The sequence below is a fragment of the Pleurodeles waltl genome, chromosome 4_1 (genome assembly GCF_031143425.1).
Source record: "Pleurodeles waltl isolate 20211129_DDA chromosome 4_1, aPleWal1.hap1.20221129, whole genome shotgun sequence".
NCBI classification, from domain to species: domain Eukaryota; kingdom Metazoa; phylum Chordata; class Amphibia; order Caudata; family Salamandridae; genus Pleurodeles; species Pleurodeles waltl.
The window spans coordinates 585,425,216-585,440,655 of NC_090442.1; the positions used below are offsets into that span (position 1 = coordinate 585,425,216).

At 42.4% G+C, this 15,440-nt stretch overlaps 1 protein-coding gene across 2 annotated transcripts in view; it reads left to right on the plus strand.

Moving 5' to 3' along the window:
- Nucleotides 1–380: 380 nt before the first annotated feature.
- MRPL42 (mitochondrial ribosomal protein L42) overlaps nt 381–15,440 on the plus strand; it is a 159,810-nt gene continuing 144,750 nt past the window's right edge. The window contains exon 1 of one of the 2 annotated variants that reach the window (XM_069228966.1): nt 381–534. In XM_069228966.1, the coding sequence (XP_069085067.1) occupies nt 396–534 (139 nt within the window). In that variant the 5' untranslated portion in view covers nt 381–395. The remainder of the gene's footprint in view (nt 535–15,440) is intronic. The other variant, XM_069228967.1, reaches the window with a different exon arrangement.

The window sequence follows — 15,440 nt, forward strand, 5'->3', positions numbered from 1 at the left end:
CCGTAGCCGTCTGTTTCACTTCATTACATTGGTATCTAGGTGATACGCTTCAGATAGCTAATACTTCAACAAATTAAGGGCCAGTGGTCCTTTAAATCATGCTTTTCTTTTGAGCCAAGCTGGAAGAGAAGAAAAACCCCTACGCCGCCTGCATGTTACTACTTTCACCAGGAAGCAGACAGCGTGGGGGCATAGCTGATTTGTGTGCCGCATAGTGCAAAAAGCTCAGATATACCGCCTTGAACCGGGACCCCTTCGTTTCCTGTACTGGTTAACAGTTCTGCCCAACATCAACTGTGAATTGCTTCTCGTAGTGATGCCATTTCAAGCTACTAAGCAGGAAAGTTCCGTCTTTGTGCGTTGTAAGCAGACTGTCTAGAACTCTATTTCCCGGCATGACACGAAGAGTGTCAGTGATGACGTTAAGCGGAAGTGGCAGAGCCGGGCTTCCACTTTTGCGCGTGAGCGTAGAAAGTCAGTGTCAGAATTCTATATTGAGACAAGATGGCAGGGCTACCCTGCATGCTCCTCAAGGTAAGGCGCGGTACAGCACAAGAGCACAGTCGTAGCATTGCAAGGGTAGAGTTGTGGGCCGCTGCTTGCGCTGATGAAGGCCCTGTAGACGGAAGTGGGCGGCGAGGAGTGGGATGGGGGTGGTATTTTTGAATTCTATACATCCCATCCCAATGCAATATGGCGGAGAAACTCGGTTCAGAAATGAGGGGAGGAAGTGGTCATAGAGGTGCGCTGAAGCCAGGATGAGCTACTGCGCTATAAGGTGTCCGTAGTGCGGGATTTGTTAGGTGGAGGGTGAGACTTGCTTACTCTTGGGCCAACGGGGTTCTACATAGGACAGCGAACGTGAAGTAGTGTAAATGGACGAAAGCTTGAGGCTGGGGTGTGCGACTCTTGTTTAAAATGTTGTTCAAGCTGTACTAGTTATGGAAGGACCACGCACAGTGCATCAAAGGCACCGCTGCTTGGCATTCTTATGCCATTTTAACGGTGATATTTCCTTTCTATGGGATGGTCTTTAGGTTATCCAGATGATCCATTACCTTAATGGCAGAAAGGTACTCGATAAAACATCTTGTATCCAAAGCCCACTATTTACCTTAGGACTTTTCTTTCGGACGATGAAATGCAGTCTATTTTCATGTGTCGGCGAACTCCACTTCAGCATGCATTCTAGCTGGTTCCAGGATAAGACCCACCCATAACCTCTACCAGAGCTTCCAAGGAGCGTACCAACATAACTACTAACCACCACACACCTACAAGTGTGACAGTTCAGACTAATATAGTCATGTATTAGTCATTTTGAATATATATTGAATTAATGAACAGATGTTGTTGTGCTGATCTGTAAATTAGGCAAACCGCTCCGCCATGTGGCATACTGTCATAAGTACTGTGTTGGCGTTTAAGTCCCGAGCACCAGAAGCACCATCTCAAATTAAGCACAGCGGCCTTAACACAAACATTATGTTGGTCTGTGCTGCAAAAAGCCAATGGTATAAGGCATGTAGTTTAAAACTGAAGTGTTGCACTATAACCTATCTGAGCTGATGAAAGAAGATGATAGGATTATAGACTGATGAAGAAAGATTCAGGAATATCTGGTATTATTTTGCAGTGGACTCTCCTTACCACCAACATATAAATCAGGCCCTGAATCTCTGAAATGTGCACATAGGTCAGAATTGGGATTTGTGGACCCTGCAGTGGGAGACTGAGCGTTTGTATTATACTCAGCCCTTCCAGGCGAAGGTAGGGCTCTGCATGGGTGAACATTTTGTTTTTATGTGGAAAGACCTGTTAGCTAAAGTAGATCTCCAATGACAATGCTGTTGGCTTAAGACTCTTTGTAAAGGAATGTAAGTACCTCTAGGTCGGTGCTGCAATTAAAGGCCTACAAAGCACACACCTTCCCATAGGCTTTTCAAACTGCCCTGCTCTCTTACTACAGGTCTGAATGAAACAGCATTGGTTGAAAGCTTTCCAGTGATTGTCTCTGCTACTTTCCAAATAAATCTATGAAGAAATGTGGCAACAAGTTCGCCAGAGATCAAATATTACCAACAGGTGGTTCCTGTGTGTAGAGCTAAATGTATGTGAAATTAGTGATGCATGCTTTACCACAATTAGCAGTTGTATGTATTGTATGTTGTTAAATGTGACCTGTCTTGAAAGCAAACACAGATTATCCATCCCTAACAGCAACCTACAATTTTAAGCTAGAAAGGAAAGAATACAGTTGACAAGGAATGGCTTCCGGTGTGTAGAGCCAAATAAATGTGAAGTTTAATCCATGCAGGTCTCACGAAAAATATATTTGACGAGGACCTGCAAAAGCGCTGGGAGGCGGCTTGGTATATATTTGACATGCACATGTATGTACGTGTGATAGACTGGAATGCAGAGTTCGGTATTCGTAACCATAGAAGCAGTTTATGTTCCCACAGGTGATAATAGGAAAGTACCAGGACATAAGAGTACGCAGCTTTTACAACTCTTCCGTAGATTTGAAAAGCACACCTTGTTCATCCAACACGTTTTGTTTAGCTCATTCAGTTCCCTTCATAAATTCTTTGTCATATTTATCCAGGTATCACATTAGCCCATCGGAGCTACACCTTGGTGCTCATGTTTTAGTAGTGGCACCAGGGATCAATTCCTGAAAATCGTGCCACAGTCAAAGGAAAATGAGCAAAGAAGCAAGGACCAACACTCTCCACTTAATTGAACCACAAAAAATAATTCTTACTAAAGTATAGGAACTCTATAAGCTATAGCATACGTATACAAGTACTATTATTTTCAGGACAAAAAGCCCTCACCGACCCATTGGTTAGCATGCTTCATCATTGGACCCCTCCTGGCACCTGTCTAAATGATCCAGGCACAATCTACTACCCACCTGTAGGGAAGCTTGTGAGTTTTTTTTTATGAAGTTGGATAGTAGGAAGGGTGCTATCTGATGAGCAAACTGACCTACCAAAAGAAAAAATGAGACTAATCTGTCTAGACTATCAAGGGTTCTAACCTGGGGACTCTGCTTAAATTCTTTGTGGAATCTGTGTCCTACTTGAGTCACCTCCCTGGGTATCATGCTTCGTCAGTCTGCTTCACTTGCCAGAGAACACACTGGTGGTAAGTTTACTCTCTGTATTTACAGGGAGTAATTATTGAGCTAGTGGAGCATGGGATCCAATATATGGATTTTAAACATCTGACACTTTCCCAAAATGTGCCCTTTATTTTGGGAGGGCATAAGAGATGATTAAAATATAATTTGTGATGCCGAGGGGTGCGAACTACCCCTGCATCCACTCAGTGAATCTGGATCATCCCTTAATAGGCCACTGACTGGGGTCCCTGGCTTTCATCATAGTACCTGTAACATGAATGTCTGCTGGGATTTGTTTGCCTTTTTCAGTGTATTGTTGGGGGTCTGTAATCTAAATCTAGAAGGCACCAATGGATACGCTCATTCAGGGTAATATTACTGTCACTTTAATCAAAGGGTCTCCCCTGCTGCCATACCTACAGACCTGATCAAGCTCTACAAAATGTGAACAATTCCAAGCTTTTATTCATAATTGGGTACTATGAGTCTGTGCTGGTTGATTGTGATTAGGCTCTTGTTCATGTCTGTAGCCTCCTTGGTCTCATGAAACATTAAGCTGTAATGGGGGTAACCCTGTATTCCTCAGAACATGGGTGTCATTTAGTATGCAAACACAGTTAGTTTTGTGGGAGCCAAGAAAATGATGTTTAGACAGTTGCTTAGTAACTGCATACATACAGTATAAATATCTTTTGAGTGTGGAACATAAAATGAGAAAACATATGGTATGTTTACCATTGTTTTGTATAGTCAAGCAATTTTAGATTAGAATCACAAAATACTCATGTAGGCTGCTTCATAAGTGCAAAGTGAAGGTGCTCATGCAGTGCATCAGGTGAAAAAATGTTACTGAGTATGTACAAATAAAGACATACATTTGACTTCACAGGGTAAATACAACAAACTAATAAAATCAGACTGCCTGAGGTAATCTGGTTTGTAAGTCTCAGCTTTACAGGGTAGATGGTTATATCGTCTCTGTTGTCCACCGGCTTTCTATTCAGTACACTCAATCTAAATCAATAGACGACGTTTCCTGCAAATGCATTGCACGGTTTTGGTGCAGGGCTGCGGCAGCATGATTTAGCTTTGCACCAAACAGTTTTCTTTTTTCTTTCTTTTTTCAACAACAAAATCCCAAAACAGGATTTTCTTTTTGAAAATAAAAGTGAAATGCTCTCTTTGCCATGGGAGCATTAGTAGCATTTCACTTTTCCTTATCACCAGGGTTTGCTTGGCGGTAACGGACAGTTAACAACATGTATAACCATCTTGATTGGGTGGGCGGATATCTAGCCATTTCTCTGACAATCCTTACTTCGATAGTCCGTCTGAGAAGTTTGGCTATGGTGGTGACAGGGTAGTGACTGCTTTAGCCAAACTTGTGGCACACCCAAATCTAAATCGGACAGGAGGACCATTATGTTGGCGGTAAGGGTACTCCATTGCAACAGAGTATCTTTATTGCCAACATATAAATCGGGCCCTGAATCCCTGAAATTTGTACATAGGTCAAAATTGGGAGTTGTGGCCTCTGTGCGGTGGGAGCCCTTCCAGGTGAGGGTAGGTCCCAGAAGGGGTGAACATTTTGTTTTTATTTGGAAAGATTTGTTAGGCAAAGTTGATCCCCAGTGACAGTGCAGTTGGTTTAAGAATCTTTGGATAGGAATGTAAGTACCTCTAGGTCGATGCTGCAATTAAAGGCCTGCAAAGCACACACTTTCCCATAGGCTTTTAAAAATGTCCTGCACTCTAACTACAGGCCTTAAATGAAACAACATTGTTTGAAGGCTCTCCAGTGATCCCCAGCTACTTTCTAAATAAATCTTTGGAATGTGAAATTAGTGATGCATGCTTTACCACAATAAACAGTTGTACATTTTGTATATTGTTTAAATGTGACCAGTCTTGAAAGCAAAAATAGATGATCCATCCCTAACAACAAACCACTAGGCATCCGGGATTTATTATTATTATATTTTTTTTTAATGGATGGGGAGCGACCCCTTAGGCAAGGGTCATCCACCTGGGGGGTGGGGAATTTATTTCAGGCCATTTCTGCCCACCTTGGGGGCAGATCGACCTATTTTTCTTAAGCCAATCTGCCCCACTATACACTTGTTTTTTTTTGCCTCAATTTCACCCAAGGAGAGTGACCCCCGTAGGCCAGGGTTGCTCCCCTGGGGGTCCAATTTATTTTAGGCCATTTCTGCCCCACGTGGGGGCAGATTGCCCTTTTTTTTTAAGCAAATGTGCCCACAATGGGGGCAGAAACCACTAGACACCTGTTTGGTTTTTTTTGCGCCAATTTCACACAATTAGAGCGACCCCCCCACTTGGGCCATGGTCGCTCCCCTGGGGGTCTAATTTATTTTAGGCCATTTCTACTCCCGTGGGGGCAGATCAGCCTATTTTTGTAAGGCTCTCTGCAAACCCCCCCCCCCCCACCCAAGGGGGCAGAAACCCCACCAGACACCAAGGAAGAATTTGTTTTTCAAAAAAAGAGGGTGGGGGATGGGGACAAAGTTGTTCTGCCCACCGGTGGACAGAGATGGGACAATTATCCACGATCCACTCCTGGGTAGGGAGGGGGCAGAAAGCTTACTAGATGCCAGGGAATTAATAAAAAAAATAGAGCGGTTGGCTACCAACCAGTATGGGCATGGTTATGCCCTCACCCTAACTGAAGAGGGTAACAGTCTTTCAGCTCTCCCCTGCACACAAAAACAAGTTATCACACGGCAAGCAATAGGACATTTGATTCTTTTGGGTTTTGGTTTTACATTTGGGTCATGAGAGCTTGGCTAACTCCCAAAATCGTCCCACTTGGAATGGCGAGGGCTGCACTTTTTGGATTTTGGGACGCTGCCATGTAGAAAAATCCACAAGACCTAGACACATCTGAAAACTAAACATCTGGGTGGGTCCAGGGTGGTGTGCTTCACATACAACCTGCACCATTTTCTTACCCACAATGCCCTGCAAACCTCCAATTTTGCTGGAAATCACAAATTTTTCCCACATTTTTGTGATGGAACCTTCCGGAATCTGGAGGAATCCACAAAAATCCTACCACCCAGCATTGTTGCATCAATGGCAATAAAAATTCTGCCCCACTTGTCAGCCTAAAAATATTTTTTTGCAAACTGCCCTTTTAGATCCGCTTTGGTTCCCCACTCAATTTCAACATGTTCTTGGCTCTTACCTGTCACAGGCCCTTGGCCCACGTAAACAGTGAGGTATCTTTATCAGGAGACAGAGGGGGAACGTTAGGTGGTCGGAAATTTGTCCCGGTGCAGTGATCTCACACAGAAATGTGGGTTTTTTTGTTTTGATTTTGTGTTTTTTTTTTCTGTGCTAAATTTGAGGTTTGCTGAGGATTCTGGGTAAGAAAACACTGGGGGATCCATGCAGGTCACACCTCCCTGGCTCCCTCAGGTGTCTAGTTTTCAGAAATGTTTGGGTTTGGTAGGTTCCCCTATATAGCTGCTGAGCCCAGGACCAAAAACGCAGGCCCCCCCGCCCCCCACAAAACTGGTAGTCTTGTATTTGATAATTTTGATGTGTCCAGATTTTTGGGGCATTTCCTTTCGCTGGCACTAGGCCTACCTATACAAGTGAGGTACCATTTTTATTGGGAGGCTTGGGAACGCTGGGTGGTAGGAAATTTGTGGCTCCTCTCAGATTCCAGAACTTACTGTCACCGAAATGTGAAGAACCATTTTTTCTTGTTAGCCAAATTGTGAGGTTTGCAAAGGATTCTGGGTAACAGAACTTGGTGAGAGTCCCACAAATCACCCCATCTTGGATTCCCCTAGGTGTCTAGTTTTAAAAAAAATGCACAGGTTTATTAGGTTTCCTTAAGTGCCGGCTGAGCTAGAGGCCAAAATCCACAGCTAGGCACTTTGCAAAAAACAGCTCTGTTTTCTTTGGGAAAATGTGATGTGTCCATGTTGTGTTTCCTGCCCGGGCATTAGGCCTACCCACACAAGTAAGGTACCATTTTTATTGGGAGAATTGGGGAGAACACAGAATATGGAAATAAGTGTTACTGCCCTTGTCTTTCTCTTCATTTTTCCTTCCAAATGTAAGACAGTGTGTAAAAAAGACATCTATTTGAGAAATCCCTTGTAATTTACATGCTAGTATGGGCACCCCTGAATTCAGAGATGTGCAAATAACCACTGCTTCTCAAGATGATCTTGTGCCCATCTTGAAAATACAAAGGTTTCCTTGATACCTAATTTTCACTCTATATTTTAGCAAATGAATTGCTGTATACCCGGTATACAATGAAAACCCATTGCAAGGTGCAGCTCATTAATTGGCTCTGGGTACTTTGGGTTCTTGATGAACCTACAATCCCTATATATCCCCGCAACCAGAAGTGCCCAGCAGACGTAAAGGTGTATTGCTTTAAAATATCTGACATCACAGATAAAAAAAGTTCCAGAGAAAAATGTCTGTTTTTTCACCTCAATTTCAATATTTTTTAATTTCAGTTTTTATTTTCTGTAGGAAAACCTTGTAGGATCTACACAAATGACCCCTTGCCGAATTCAGAATTTTGTCTACCTTTCAGAATTTTTTTGTTTTCCGGGATCCAGCGTTGGTTTCACACCCAATTCTGTCACTAACTGTAAGGAGGCTCAAAGCATAAAATACAGTAAAAATGGGGTATATCCCACTAAAATGCCACAATTATGTTGAAAAATGTGTTTTTCTGATTCAAGTCTGCCTGTTTCTGAAAGCTGCGAAGATGGTGATTTTAGCACCGCAAACGCTTTGTTGATGCCATTTTCAGTGAAAAAACCACAAGCCGCCTTCTGCAGCCCTTAAAAAAAATCGCTGTATTTTGGCTAATTTCTTGTCTACTTCAGGGGAACTCTCAAACACAGGGCAACTCTAGAAACCCTAGGTTGTTGGGGGGGAAAAAGGGCACAAATTTGGCCTGGGCAGCTTATGTGGGAAAAAGTTATGAGGGCCTAATCGTGAGCTGCCAAAAAAGGCCTGGCACCTGAGGGGGAAAGGCCTGGTAGCAAAGGGGTTAAAAAAAGCAAGTTTTTTTAAACGCAGCCCGTTTTTCTCAAAGAAAAATGGGATGCTTTTAAAAAGAAAAAAATTAAACTATGACGTTTTTTGTTTGTTTGTTTAAGAGCACTCAGTGGTCAATGGGATTACTTCCTGTGATTAAAAAATGTTTTCCAACCATTGTCAAAAGGGAAGGAGTCCCTTGGGGATCTATTCCCATTTGCAAATGGCTTACCACATACACAAAGTTGGTGGGTTTGCGAGCGCATTTCAGTCGGAAAACATTCGTGCATATCATTGTGAGCCGGTTTTAGGAAGGGATACCCTTCACATGCCCCTTCTGAATACCGAATTTCAAAATCCAAATTGTGATTCGATAAGAAGTTACCAAATCACAATTTGGGCTTTGTACGTCAGTGAAAACATTTTTGTGGTTGTAAACAGCCCTATTCTGGGAATCAGCTGTTTGCAAATGCAGAAATGCCTTGTACATCTAAGCCTTAATGCACAGTCTTTATTCAGTTCGGCTAAAACACTTTGTCAGTACTTCACACTGGTATGCAAGATGCAAACCATAGATTTAAACATGTAAGAAAATTATGCATGACGAAGAAGGAATCATTTTGAAGTCAGAGAACTGCAAAATCATAAGTAACGCTCCAGTAAAAATAGTTTTATAGCATGGCATGTTTCAAGTTTCCATCCCATGCATTAACCGGCCATCTAGGCGTGGCATCTAGTTTGATTTATAAGAAAAGATTGAGCACACTGTTCTTGACAAATGATTTTCATTCACAATATTAGAGCGATTTGCACACAAGTGAATGATCCTCCAAATTAGGTGAACATCACCAATCCTCAAGCGCATATCTGCAACAAACAGTTGGTATAGCAATTTTTGTGGGTTTACTTTTTTTTTTTGGGCTAGTGCTTTTTATGCTTTTACTGGGAGCTTTACAAGCAGTAGTATGTGTTTCTTCTAAATATTTGATAACTTTCTTAAAAACTTTTTTTTCCTTACTATGATTGGCTTACGATTAAAAATGCACTTTATTGCCATTCGAGTACAGTTCTTGAAATGCTCTGCAAAATTTTTATATTAACAAGATACAACTGCTGCAGCGCCACGGAATCCTAGCTATTATTTACACTGAATAGTTGATTCTGTGCTTGAGGACGATGGATCGAAGCGACATATGTTTGAGGGGATATTATTAATGAGGAATGTGAATATCAACAATAATCAACACCTTTAACAACATTAAACTTTAGTCAATAACCACACCAGTTTATTAAGAAGGGTTATAAAGTTTATTTTCCTAGATTAACAATGCTAATGTCACGAAAATAACTCTCAAGCACAAGTGTTAAGCATATAGGATTAATAATGGCTGATTAAAACGTCTTGTGTATCTCAATTTGATTAATACAACCAAACAAATTATTTCCAAGAGAATCACATTCATCAGCAATACCAGAACAGGCAACAATGGTAAAGTATACATTAGTACAACACTTAAAAGATGTCAATATAAGTCATCAGCATTTCAAGATAAGTCCTTCACTAACCACAAATAAGCATCAACATGTTGGGCTTCATGTGAAAAGAATTTAGTAATACAAATTTAGAAAAACTCTTAACTCTGGTTAATAAAAGAATATTAATATGCAGCATTCAAATCATAAGTTGCATCTGGTACCTGAAAAGCAAAAGAGACACATATAACATTACAACAGCATACTTTACCCAGAGCATTAGTAGTAGCAACAAGGAGTCTACTTCAGCCAGGGGAAACCATCAGTTATGTCTTCAGAAGATTCGGGCCTGTTAACAGCTAAACCCACACTGCTACAGGAACAGAATTCAGCCTCCTGCTCTAAATCTCATCTGGCTCTCGTCATTGATCTCCTGCCCCAAGGAATCCTACCTAGGTTGTTATACTAAACTCTAAAAAGCTTATGATTGGTCAGCCTATGGGGTGGTTACGGTCTAGCCAATCAACGACTAAATTGATAACCTAAAATACAACAATTCATTCTACATTGACTGACTAAAACATTTTCTTCAGCTCTATCTCTTCCTTTTCCGACTCATCTGTGGCTCCATTGTTTCATCGCCTCCCAAACCCTTCTCAGGAAGAAACTTTTACAATTTCAATCTTCACTTCCATCCTCGAGGAAAAAACAAATATTAGTAACATTCTCAAACAATAGAACATTCAACTTATGCAATGCTCAGTTAAAACATGACTTGTAAGACATAATGCAGAAACCCACTAGGGGTAGCTGTGGACACATCTGCTCAAACTCCAAATGCATTTTTTATGTAAGCATTGAATCATGGAAATTAACACAGCATTTAGTTAGAATTTTACTCAGTAAGGAACAGAAAAATTAACTGTGGCGACCATTTTCAAAAGCCACCTGTTTTACACGTTAATTCATCATATGTTTAGTTCATTAAAATCATTAATAATCATATTTGAAAATTCACACTCGCACACAACTTTACAGGGATAGTTACTTGGTACACTAGTGCAACCAATTTTTAAAACATTAAAATAACTTTATCAAACTCTGATGTCATTACTCTGACAAATTACTGTTGCAGTTTATTTTCATTACCACTTTTTCATATTCGGCATGTTGATGTCCCAAAACCTCAATCATACTCCTACAAAGTCTCAAACAGATAGACAGTGGTAATCTTATTAAAGGGAAACATATTTCTGCTTGCATGCAGCAGCCTCGTAACAATGCATCCCCTAAAATAAATTGCATGAGTGAAGTTGATGGTGCCTGCCCAGCCAGATAAGTCTCGCAGTCATAACCATTGCCAACCATGTCTCCCCAACCCCAGGCACCTGGCAGCAACTGACCAAGTCAATTGTAGCAGCAGCAAGCATGAAGTGTGGAGGGTGGAAGAGAAGTTATGTGTGTGAGGGGAGGGAAAGAGTGTGCTGGGGAGGGGGGTGAGTGTGTGGGGAAGGTTGTGTGTAGCTGCCTTCATTCAGCAATACCAGCAGGTAAATGACTGGTATTCTAATGTCTTGTAGTGTACAGCAGACCAAGGCAAATTAGTTTTAAGCACCAGGTAACTTGGTTCGAGTAGTCGAATGTTCTGTTCTGCCATTGCGAAGAGGCTCACAGAGCCCGATCAGGTTACAATAGAGAAGGTGGGGGGTCTTCACTGTCCCTCTGAGGGGCCATCATCTTACGTGGCCCCAAGTGTGCTTGCAGTTTTCCCAGAGGCTAAAATATTTGCTTCATAGCCATGAAAAGATTAGCCCACCAGTGATTTTTTTTTTCTAAAATGGAAAAGCACAAAGTAAAACACGTGCACACGAACAATGCTTGTTTCACACAAAACTCAAGTGCACTTTCTGCAAACGCAAAGTGACGTCAGTGCAAGCTGTTTGGAGCCTAGAGCACTATTTCTAATCATTAAAAACATGTTCACATTGGTGAGATGAGGTTGTAGTCTAATCCTGCTGTGTCACCCATGTATCCATCCATGCCCCCTGTCAACTGCCCATTCATCCATCTACGCTCACACCCACGCTTCCAGTGCCCCACACGTCCATGCAATACCAAGCACATTTAAAAAAAATAAATAAAAAAAAAATAATCACCCACCAATTACCAAGCACTTCAGCAAAAATGTTACACTGGTTTCGGCAGTGCTGGTTACTGAGCATGTGATGAAAGTGTTGTCAGTTGTGAAGCATGAGCTTTCACTCTGACAAGTGTCACTTTCCTGGGGCTATTGACTGTTTGTTGGATGCAGCACTCGTAGCCAAGCTACTCGCAATCCACAGCTGATCCCGCTTACCACAAACAACAAAAACTATTTGTTTATTTTTGTGAGTGGGTGCAGCAACTCTTAGAGCAGGAGGTGTTTGTAGAAAATTGAGATTTTCCTAGCCTTGGTGTCTGAAAGGCTAGATTTTATTAAAGACACGGAGGCGAGTATTATGCAGTCTTTTCTTGCTTTAATTTCTAATAGCAGCCAAGTAAAAAACTACAACACCCAGTGAAAATAAACCACAACAATGACATCATAGATAAACAGCCAATAGGATATCGAACACCAGTATTAATATCTTAACTGCGAGCAACAAGTCCTCTTTTCTTGATGCGAAAACTAAAGAGAAGTAACAAATAAGACGGCATAAAAAATAGAAACCAATGTCACAATGTCCATGCAACAATCTCGAAGGTAGCGAAAGCGGAGCGCAGTCTGGGAAGATTGGACGCTGAAGGCCGAATCCAGAGTTGGTAGAAGTCGTCCGTGTGGATCATGACGACCCAACGCTGGAAGAGGGAGTTGGCACTGAAACAAAGATACAGGGCGGGTTAAAACAGCGGTGGGATAATACTCGCCTCCGTGTCTTTAATAAAATCTAGCCTTTCAGACACCAAGGCTAGGAAAATCTCAATTTTATTACAAGACCGGAGGCTCATATTATGCATGTTCAAAGCATAGCAATGACTGAATCTGAAACATGAGAAATCGGCTTACAATAAAAAGTTCTAAACATACTTTCATTAGACAAATCTGCAGACTTGAGAATATCCTGTAAAGAGGATCCTGCCCAAAAGGCACGAGAGGCCATAGCCCCTCTAGCCGAATGGGCACCGAAAGATCCTATATCAATGCCAGCCAGGGACATGATCCATTTAACCCAACGAGCTAGAGTAGGGGAAGAAACAGGGTTATGGGGTTTCTGAAAGGAAATAAGTAGTTGGGAGGCAGAGGATGATCTCAAATCTGCAGTACGAGTCACATAACTTTTCAAACAATTTCCAACACATAGTTTGGGTTGAGAGGGGAAAAAAAAATGGATAGTTAACACAAGCTAAATTAGTTTTAGTATGTTTCCTGATTTGAAAAGAAACACCAAGGGGGGAGAAGAAAAAGGAAGTAACATCTAATGCCTTAACATCTGAGACACGCTTGATAGAGACTAGACACAAAAGCATAGTCAACTTGGCCGAAAGCTGTTTGAGAGAGAGTAGATCTTTATCTGGCCAAGTGGTGAGAAATCTCAATACTAGATTAACGTCCCACATGACATTATATTTAGGAGATGGAGGAAAAACGTATCTTACACCCTTTAATAATTGACAGATGAGAGGATGTTCACCAATTGGCCTGCCATCGACTCTTTGATGTTCGGCAGAGATGGCAGATCTATAAATATTAATAGTGCGATATGCTTTTCCTTGGGAGGCTAGGGAAGCCAGGAAATTTACTACCAAAACTACATTAGCTGAAAAGGGATCTGAATTCCTGTCCAAACACCAGCTGCTCCAAAGGGCCCATGCAGACTTATAGGCTCTGGAGGTACCAGGGGCCCTGGCTTGCTGGATGAGTTTAACAGCATCCTCCGAAATTCCTGGGGTTCTCCAGGACGACCCGAAATCCTCCAGGCTATGAGGAACAAAGAACCGCTGAGAACCAAGTGATGTTGTTGGCCCCGGGGATCCAAGAGGAGGTTGGGAAAGTGAGGAAGCCAGACGGGGCGATCGATTGCCAATTCCAATAAAGTTGGATACCAAGGTTGGGACTGCCAGAAGGGAGTTACAAGTACCAGAGAGGATGATTGTCTGCGTGCTTGAGCAAGGACTCGAGGAATGAACAGGAAGGGAGGAAAGGCGTAAAGAAGGAATGAAGGCCAAGTCTGAAGGAAAGCATCCGTGGCTAGGGCTTGTGTATCTGGCCTCCAACTGAAATAGGAAGGAAGGTGGGAATTGAGGCGAGAAGCGAAAAGATCTATGGACATTTCGCCAAAGATGGAAGTAAGATGCTTGAATATTGAAGAGTGCAATTGCCAATCGCTGGAATCGAGAAGATGTCTGGAATACCAGTCTGCTACGGTATTCAGCCTGCCCGGCAGAAACACTGCCTTGACCGAGATCCGACGAGGAATACAATACTCCCAAAGATGTTTCGCCAGAGTGGATAGAATCTTGGACTTGGTACCGCCTAGATGGTTGATATACCTTACCGCGGACAAATTGTGCATCCTTAGAAGGATGGTGCAACTTACTCTGTTTTTTGCAAAAGTGCGGATGGCAAAGGAACCTGCAAGCATCTCTAAACTGTTTATGTGCAAGAAGGACTCCTTCAGAGACCATGCGCCTCCAGTCGAGAACTGACCACATCTTGCGCCCCAACCGGTCCGACTTGCATCGGATTCTAATACAAGATCTGGGGCGGCAGAGAAGATAGTTCTGCCATTCCAGGCGTCTAGATGCGTCAACCACCACAGAAGCCCTTCCTTGGATTCGGTATCCAGGACCAAGGGATCCGAATAAGCGAGGCCCTTGTGCAGATGGCGGATCTTGAGCCGCTGAAGGGCGTGATAATGTAAAGGACCCGGGAAGATGGCTTGGATAGAGGAAACCAGAAGTCCTACCAGACGTGCCAAAGTTCTGAGGGAGATGTGAGGAAGGGATAGGGATTGACGAATCTCTTTTTTGATCAAGGATACCTTGTGTTGAGGGAGTTGAAGTACTGACCGAGTAGTGTCTATTAGGAATCCGAGAAATTCCAATTTTTGAGTCGGAATTAAGACCGACTTTTGAAAATTGATAAGGAAGCCCAAGCTGAGAAGAAGGTTCTGACAAAGCTGAAGATGGTCTAGAAGAAGACGTTTGTTTTGTGCCATCAAAAGAAAGTCGTCTAGATAAAGGATTAGACGAACCCCGTGAGAGCGGAGAAAGGCCGCAACGGGTTTGAGAATTTTGGTGAAACACCAAGGAGCGGAAGAAAGCCCGAAAGGAAGAACTCTGAATTGATAAAACGAATCTTGCCACTGGAATTGAAGGAATTTCCTGTGTGAGTGATGAATCGGCACTGTGAGGTAAGCATCCTGCAGGTCTAATCTGACCAGCCAATCGTGTTGAAGCAGAATGTCCCTGAGATGGAGAATAGTTTCCATCTTGAAGTGTCGGTAAATGATAAAATTGTTCAAAGCCTTTAGGTTTAACACCAAACGAAATTTCTGATTTTTCTTTTGGACGAGGAATATGCTGCTGAGGAAACCGGAAGGGTCGAATAAGACGGGTTCGATCGCCTGCTTGGAGAGGAGAGACTGGATTTCGACACACAGAAGCTGGGATTGATCCTGGGGAAAAAACTAGGGGAAGAGGTAAGCGGGATTGAATTGGGGTTTGATAAAACTCTAACAGGTACCCTTGAATGGATTGAATTACCCAGGGATCTGAAGTGAGAGAAAGCCATGAATTTAGAAACAGCGCTAATCTGCCTCCT